Source organism: Priapulus caudatus, unplaced genomic scaffold (assembly GCF_000485595.1).
Source record: "Priapulus caudatus unplaced genomic scaffold, Priapulus_caudatus-5.0.1 Scaffold205, whole genome shotgun sequence".
NCBI lineage: Eukaryota > Metazoa > Priapulida > Priapulimorpha > Priapulimorphida > Priapulidae > Priapulus > Priapulus caudatus.
The window spans coordinates 1-7,772 of record NW_014577266.1 but is presented as its reverse complement, the minus strand read 5'-3'; the positions used below and the strand labels follow the sequence as shown (position 1 = coordinate 7,772).

The following is a 7,772-nucleotide window of genomic DNA, read 5'->3' as shown; positions in this document are numbered from 1 at the left end:
TATATCATATATCATCTATAATCTATATTATATATATTATATATATATATATATTTTATTATATATTATATATTATAATTATATATATAATATATAATAATATAGATTATAGATGATATATGATATATGATATATATATATATTATATATGGTATTAACCCGGAACTCTAACAGTAACCCTAAGCTTCACACACTCCCTCGCCATAGCCCTTGTCACATTACACTATATGTAAACCTCGTGAATCGTTTAATCACCAGACCCTCTCGGTGGTTCTCTGTGCAGTTTCGTACACATGCCTCTTTCATCTCCTTCACCTACGGTACACTAGAACATAGATCCTACATGACTCTACCGTAACGTCTCGTTCTCCTTCTAACCATAGACCCTACACGACGCTACCGTAACGTCTCGTTCTCCCACCTCACCTTCTAACCACCATCCTACACTTTTCCTTCCATTACCGTGCATCTCGCTCTCTTTATTAACCGTTCAACAAACCACCGCTAAATCTAATTTCGTACTTCCTCCTCCTTAATCGCCATGCATCCATTTCTATTTACCCATCCACGCTGTTATTTACCCATCTTCACACCCAGCTGTTTATCACCTACGCAATCGCAGAATTTTTACGAACACTACTTATACGATCACACCTATTTTTACCTATGCCCCGCCATCGCTCACTTCATTTCCCCGCTTCGCACCTAAGAATTCCTTCAGTGCAACCCGCACCCACACGCACCTGTCCTGCAGGACTCGGATTCTCAGCTGAAACTCTGTCGAGGGCGCGAATATGAAGCGAGGTACGTTTCTCTCCTCCTTCCCCCAATCGGGACCGATGCGCGAGTTGCGTATGATGATCCTCTCTTCGAAACGGGCATTCATGTGGAAGCCAATAGTGTTGTCACTGCTCTTCGGCCCGCACTGAAGGTTGATGAAGAATCTGCGGACAGGCGCAGCTAGCAGGATTAATTCACCATTGCCATGAACATAAAGGTAAACGTCAGTATACGATGATGCTGAGGAAAGCGAGGTTACGCCATACCGTACGATACAGCGAATAAAAATATGTGATACTTTAACATAATATTATCTGTATGTCAATCAATACCTCAACCTGCTTGTCTGCCAGACTCTGTCTGTCTGTCTGTCGGTTTGTCTGTCTGGCTTGCTGGCTGTCTGTCTGTCTGTCTGTCTGTCTGTATGTCTGTCTGTCTGTCTGTCTGGCTGGCTGATTGTCTGTCTGCCTGTCTGTCTGCCTGTCTGACTGTCTGTCTGTCTGTCTGCCTGTCTGACTGTCTGTCTGTCTGCCTGTCTGTCTGTCTGTCTGTCTGTCTGCCTGTCTGACTGTCTGTTTTCTCGCCTGGCTGCACGTCCGTCAATCTATCCTATTTTGCATTACCACGTGTCCGGTTATTAAACGAAAACATGTGACTATACATAGCCTTTCTCACCCAGTGTTAGTAACATCCTTGAAGGGTACCCCGGTGACGTATATCACAGTACCCACATCCACTGCTCCGGGTATTTCGCCTTGATGCGGAAGACTCTGACCAGAGAAACATGTTAACGTATGAATACATGATGTACGGAATGACTTTTTATCGCTAATGATAGGTCGTGAAAAATGCCAATCAACGGGTTACTAAGGATTTCCATTGTACGTACCAGCGGAGTTGGATTATAGGGATAGAGTTCCATATCAGGGACTTTTAGCGCCTGGAATGAGTAAAAGAAATAGGCGAGAACTATGTCAGCAAAAGTTCAAACTAATTACATTAAATTCATCTCACACGGGACGGAATATATGTAATCTTCAACGATGACAACTTTACAGAAATGTTTAACAGCTTGAAGATCTTTATATTTTTATTACTATATATAGCTACCTTATGCATTACCCCTGCTTATCGATATTGTAACACACAAGTGAGATGATAGCATGTATTTAATTGAACAAATATACCAGAACGGTAACACAACAGTTTGCATGTGCAGACAGCAAATGCATACACAGATTTTATTTTCTATAGTTTAATTTATTCTAAATGTGAACGAACGTTATGTGAACATGAAGCTTCTTGTTACACTGTCTTACCGTCATATTGTTGCCAACCACATGGGATATAACATGCACCATTATTATGACGAATTTCATGTACATGCACATTGTGACGAAATGCACCGAAGCTTCTAATAACTTCCAGCCAACAGAACGTCTAATGAGTCAAACTCCATATACTTATACACCCTTATCATTACATCGTTTGGAATACTGTTATGTCAATCCCACTCCCAGGGACGTTCGCTGTAACCGTTTCGCGATTAGCACGTTTACATAATTATCAAACTGATATAGCGCCGCTACTTACGTCATCTACGTATAAACATTAAAAATAACACACACACACACACACACGCACGCGCGCACGCACGCACGCACCGACGACCACAAGCAGCTCGAAAGCACGGCCAACTAGCAAGCAGGCATGAACGGCACGCCGCGAACACAAACACCAACAACACATCAACCACACAGTAACAAGACACACAAACAACACACCACACAATACACGACGCACTACGAGTACGCACGGCATACGTCGCAGCACCAAGTGCGACACACACACAAACACACCACACACACAACACAAACCACACAAGCACACAACAACCAAAACACAGAACACACAAGACACGGTGGTTGGAGAGTAAAATTTTTCCAAAGTTCAGATGATATTTAAGCATTGATTCGTATTTTTATTAGAACGTCTATATGACTTTCATCGACTGAGTGAACCCAAGTATCTACAGAGAGATGACAGCAGATAGAAGACATCACAAACACACAACACACGGCCGATACGCACGCACGCAAGCATCGCACCCACGCCGCGAGCCGCAAGCAGAACGACGCCGCCGACGCATCGCAACAACACATCACACAACAACACACCAAGATAGACGAGGTTTTGTTGTGGAAGTTACACGCAAATAGCCCGGTAGTGGTTCACCTTAATATAAGAACGGTGAGCGCAGATCCTCTGGGTATTGGGGATAAAGATTGCAAAAGATTCACCACAGTGTGGTTGGGGTGAAAATTTTCCCAAAAGGTACAGAGATGATTAGACATTTATTACGTTTTTTAGAACGTTATGTACTTTTACCGTTTGCGAACCGTCTAGAGTAGGACCGAAGACAGATAGCAGGAGACCACACACCACACACACACAACACACACACACAATACACAAACACAGGTACACACACACAGCCAGACACAACCCACACACACACCACAACACACACACAACAAACACACATTCTGGCGTAGACAGACAGCGTCACTGCTTCTCGCAGAGAACAGACGCGTCATACTGTTTCAGTAGACAGCGCGCTACTCAGGGCGTAGTGCGGGTGGGATGGGGGGATGATCCCCCCCCCCCAATATTTGACGTGAGGGGATGGTTGTTCCTAAATCATCCCCTAACTTCAGTGAGGAAATGGGGATTTCAAAAGTTTTCTGGGTGGAGGACCCGCTACCCGCACCTGTTCTTACACCCTCCTTCGAAAACATTGCATAGGCATACAGAGAGTAACAGAAATTGAGACAAAACCCCCCCACATGAAAATTGTTCCGTTGGCGTCAATGTAGAGTATGCTAACAAGATTATGATTATGAATTTTTGTGGGCATATCAAAGTCATTTTGAGTTATATCTGCGAGGGGCATAGATTAGCGGGGGGATGGGGGTATTGCCCCCCCCACACTTATTTGATGGTTGGGGTGGCTTTCATCCCCCCTACTTTCGGTAAGAAAATGGGGAAAAATTATTTTTACAGACATAAAATATGGATATTTACTTACAAATCCGTCCATCCCCGCTATATTCATACTTTCATAATGTATTAGTTACAGAAATGGACGTGCGCTGTCAAAATGCGCTGTAACTCGTTCAGAAATGACATTTTTTTACTTGAACTTCAGACGGTTAATTTTTAGAACGGTTCCCATAACGATTTTTTTCAAATCCCAAAGTCTTTCTGCTTCGACGAAGTAAAGTCTTGCGTTATTCAAAATGTATATAGCTATTGAGAGTTGGGCTGTTGAATTTCACGGGATTTGATGGCGGAAATTTATTTATCTCCTTTTTTTGGGGGGGATGGGTGGTGACTGAGACCGACGGGAAGTATATATGTGCAGATTAAAAGATGTAATGTTTTTTTTTTTCCCCCTTATACAAATAGGAAATATAATATTGATTTATGTATAAGGCAGTGAAGAAATGGATTTTTTGTTCAAATCGGTTGTTTTTATATTTTTTTTATGCAGTTTTAACGTTTCAGTAAAATTACGTTTTTCAAATTTCATGGAGTTTGATTCCCGTGCTGTAGTTTAGTTCAACGAGGAGTCGGTAGCACCTGAGGCCCGCCCCCCCTAGAATTTTTCAGGTTCAAAGAGTTAATTTGCCTATGTAAGTTGCACTGGTAACCCAGTGGGCTGTAATAGCCAGATTTCGGTTAGTAAGTAGATTTAGTCCTTTGGTGTCTAGGTAAAAAATCAATCACAGTGATGTTTTGGTGATGAATATTTGTTTATAGTGCTTGCTCATAATGCAGGAATTTGATCAAGAGAGTTACTTCCACAAGTTCCCGGACACCCCCCTTAAGGGGGGCACGCCCTGAAATGGAGGCGAAAAATGCTGCTTTCTATGATAGAGATGTCCAAAATTGAGCTTCTTTTTAGATTGCACTTTTCAACAATTAACACAATGGGAGGGGTGACACCCCCTCCCGTGGAATTTCGTGCTTGAGCTGCATGATTCGCCACCCTTCAATTTTCTTCTGGGATATTCGCATGGTGTGTGTATGTGGTGGGGTTGGTGTTATTAACTTTGGGATACAGAAATATTACTAGAATTCAATTTGATTTACAATATCATTTTTTCATTCCCTCAAAACGGCCATTAAACGAGGTTTAATTTCTAAATCAGAGGTTCGGGGGGTCGGCTGGCCCAGGAGGCTCTGCTTGCACCTGACAGAGGGCTAGGGCGGCCTATGGCGCCCACCATTAGGGTTTTTCGCCAGGCGATCGCGCACTTTCATATACATTGTCATAGAAGTAGAGCAGCGAAATATCCCCACAAAACTGAGGACCTGTTCTACTGACTTCGCTCATGCATTATCCAGTATGACAGACATGCTCATGTCTCGCAGTAGACAGACGGCTTCTTACTGCTTCTCGCCCAGTAGACGCGCTCATGTTCTCACGAGTGACAGACGCGCTCACTGTTCTCACAGTTAGGACAGACGCGCTCACTGTTCTCACAGTAGCAGAGACGCGTCATGCTTATCACCAGTAGACAGACGCGTCACTGTTCTCGCAGTGACAGAAGCGACTCACTGTTCTACAGTAGAAGACGTGTCGACTGCTTCTGCGAGTTAGACCAGACCGCAGCTCACTGCTTCTCAGCACGGTAAACCAGCACACAGCATACACTAGACTACGACAGCAAGACAGGAGCACGCGCTCATATGCTTAATACCAGAGTTAGACAAGCGCTCCTGCTTTACAGGTAGACAGACGGCTCACTGTTATCACAGTAGAAGACGCGCTCACATGCTGTTGCAGTAGACGACGGCTCACTGGCCTTCTCGCAGTAAGACGCGCACTCTCGCTTATACACCAGTAGAGACGCGTTAATGTTTCACGTACGGAAGTACGCGTCATGACTTCTTCACGGTAGACAGACGCGCTCACTGCTTCTCGCAGTAGGCGCCGCTGCACTTGCTTCTCGCAGTAGACGCACCGGTCACTGCCTTCTCACTATGTAGCAGACGCGCTCATGCTTCTACAGTGACAGACAGTCTCATGCTTCTCGCAGTAGACGCGTCACTGACTTGCTCGCAGTAGGACGTGCTCCACTGCTTTACAGTAGACAGACCCCCCGCGCTATGTTTCACAGTGACAGAGCGCTCATGCTTCTCACAGGTAGCAGTACGCGCATATGCATGCTTCTCGCAGTAGGAGACGATCACTGACTCTCAGTAGACGCGCTCAATGATTCTACGGCAGTGACGCGGTCAATGCTTCTCCACAGTGACAGACGCGTAATGATTCTTCACAGTAGACGACGCATCAATGCTTGCGCAGTGAAGACGTCGCTCACTGCTTCTGCGTAGACGCGCAAATACTGCTTTACTCGATAGACGCGCACTGATTTCGCAGTAGACAGACGCCGGCTTACTGTTCTCGCATAGACGCAGGTAGATGCTTCTCGCATTGGACCGCGCTCAATGCTATTTCACAGTAGACATGCGCGCTCACTGCTTCCTCGCAGTAGACGAGGCGGCGCTCACTGTTCTCACAGTGAGACAGTACGACGGCTCACTGCTTCTCGGCAGTAGCAGACGCGCTCCAATGTTCTCACAGTAGACGGGCGTCACTGGCTTATAACAGTTAGACAAGACGCCGTCCACTAGCTTCTCGCCAGTAGATATGCGCGATCACTGAGGCTTCTCAGCTGTGACAGACGCGCTCACTGTTCTCACAGTAGACAGACGCGCCTCATGCTGCTTTAATTTCACAGAAATAGACCGACGGCTCGATGTTTCAATGTGGACAGACAGAACCTTATGTTCTCACGTATGACAGCAGCACTCACTGCTCTCACAGTAGTAAGGACGCGCTCACTGCGTTCTCACATGTAGACAGACAGGCTCAGCTGCTTCTCACAGTAGACGACGCGCTCACTAGCTTTCACAGGAGACAGACGCACTCACTGAATTTACAGGTAGACGACGCGCTTCACTGCTTCTCGAGTTAGAAATACGCGCTCTGCTTCTCGCAAGTGACAGACGCTTCCTGCTGCTCACAGTAGTCAGAACGCGATCATGTTCTCACATGTAGACAGACTGCCAGATATGTTTCACGTAGACAGACGCGGTCACTGCTTCTCACAGTAGCGACCGGTCACTGCCTTCTCACAGTAGAACAGACTGCGCTCACTGCCTTCTCGCAGTAGACGCTCACTGCTTCTGCAGTAGACGACGAGCTCATGCCTTTACAGTAGGCGCAGCGGTCACTGCTTCTCGAGTATAGACAGAACGCGCTCACTGCATTTCACAGTAGACAGAACGCGTCATGTTCCACGGTAAGGAACGAAGCGCTCACTGTTCTGCTTAGTAGACAGACGGCCCCGATCATTGCTTTCGCGAGTAGACAGACGCATCCCATGTTATCACAGTAGACGAGCAGTCTGTTCCATCGCCAGGGAAGACGCGCTCTGCTTCTGCAGTAGACAGGCGCTGCTCTGTTCTCACGTAGACAGGACGCGTCATGCTTCTTCACAGTAGACAGACGCGCTATGACTTCTAACGAGTAGAAGACATCACTGCCTTCTCCAGTGTCAGACGCGGCTCACTGGTTCTCACCAGTAGCGCGTCACTGCTTCTCCAGATAGGACAGACGCGGCTCACTTGCTTCTACAGTAGGACGCACTACTGGCTATCTCACAGTTGTCAAGGACGCGCTCATGTTCTAAAGTGAAGCGCGCTCATGTTCTCGTAGTGACAGAAGCGCTCATGTTTCGCCAATGTAGAGGCGCGCTCACTGCTTCTCAGCTAGATCAGACGCCCCGATCATGCTTTCTCCAAAGTAGACAGAACGCTGGTCATGTATTACCCCGTGACCAGACCGGCTCCGCTTCTCCAGTGCAGAAGCCGTCACTGATTCAGTAGACAGACGTCACTGCTTTTCACAGTAGACATTC

The 7,772-nt window shown here is 46.2% G+C and overlaps 1 protein-coding gene across 1 annotated transcript in view; it reads right to left on the bottom strand.

Moving 5' to 3' along the window:
- The window catches only part of LOC106807268 (galectin-5-like), a 5,015-nt gene extending 2,852 nt beyond the window's left edge, over positions 1-2,163 (bottom strand). Inside the window, exons 1-4 of the mRNA XM_014809564.1 lie at positions 2,100-2,163; positions 1,670-1,720; positions 1,456-1,550; positions 744-944 (exon numbers count right to left, since the gene is read on the bottom strand). Coding sequence (XP_014665050.1) covers positions 744-944; positions 1,456-1,550; positions 1,670-1,720; positions 2,100-2,159 — 407 coding nt within the window. The 5' untranslated portion in view covers positions 2,160-2,163. The remainder of the gene's footprint in view (positions 1-743; positions 945-1,455; positions 1,551-1,669; positions 1,721-2,099) is intronic.
- Positions 2,164-7,772: the final 5,609 nt, after the last annotated feature.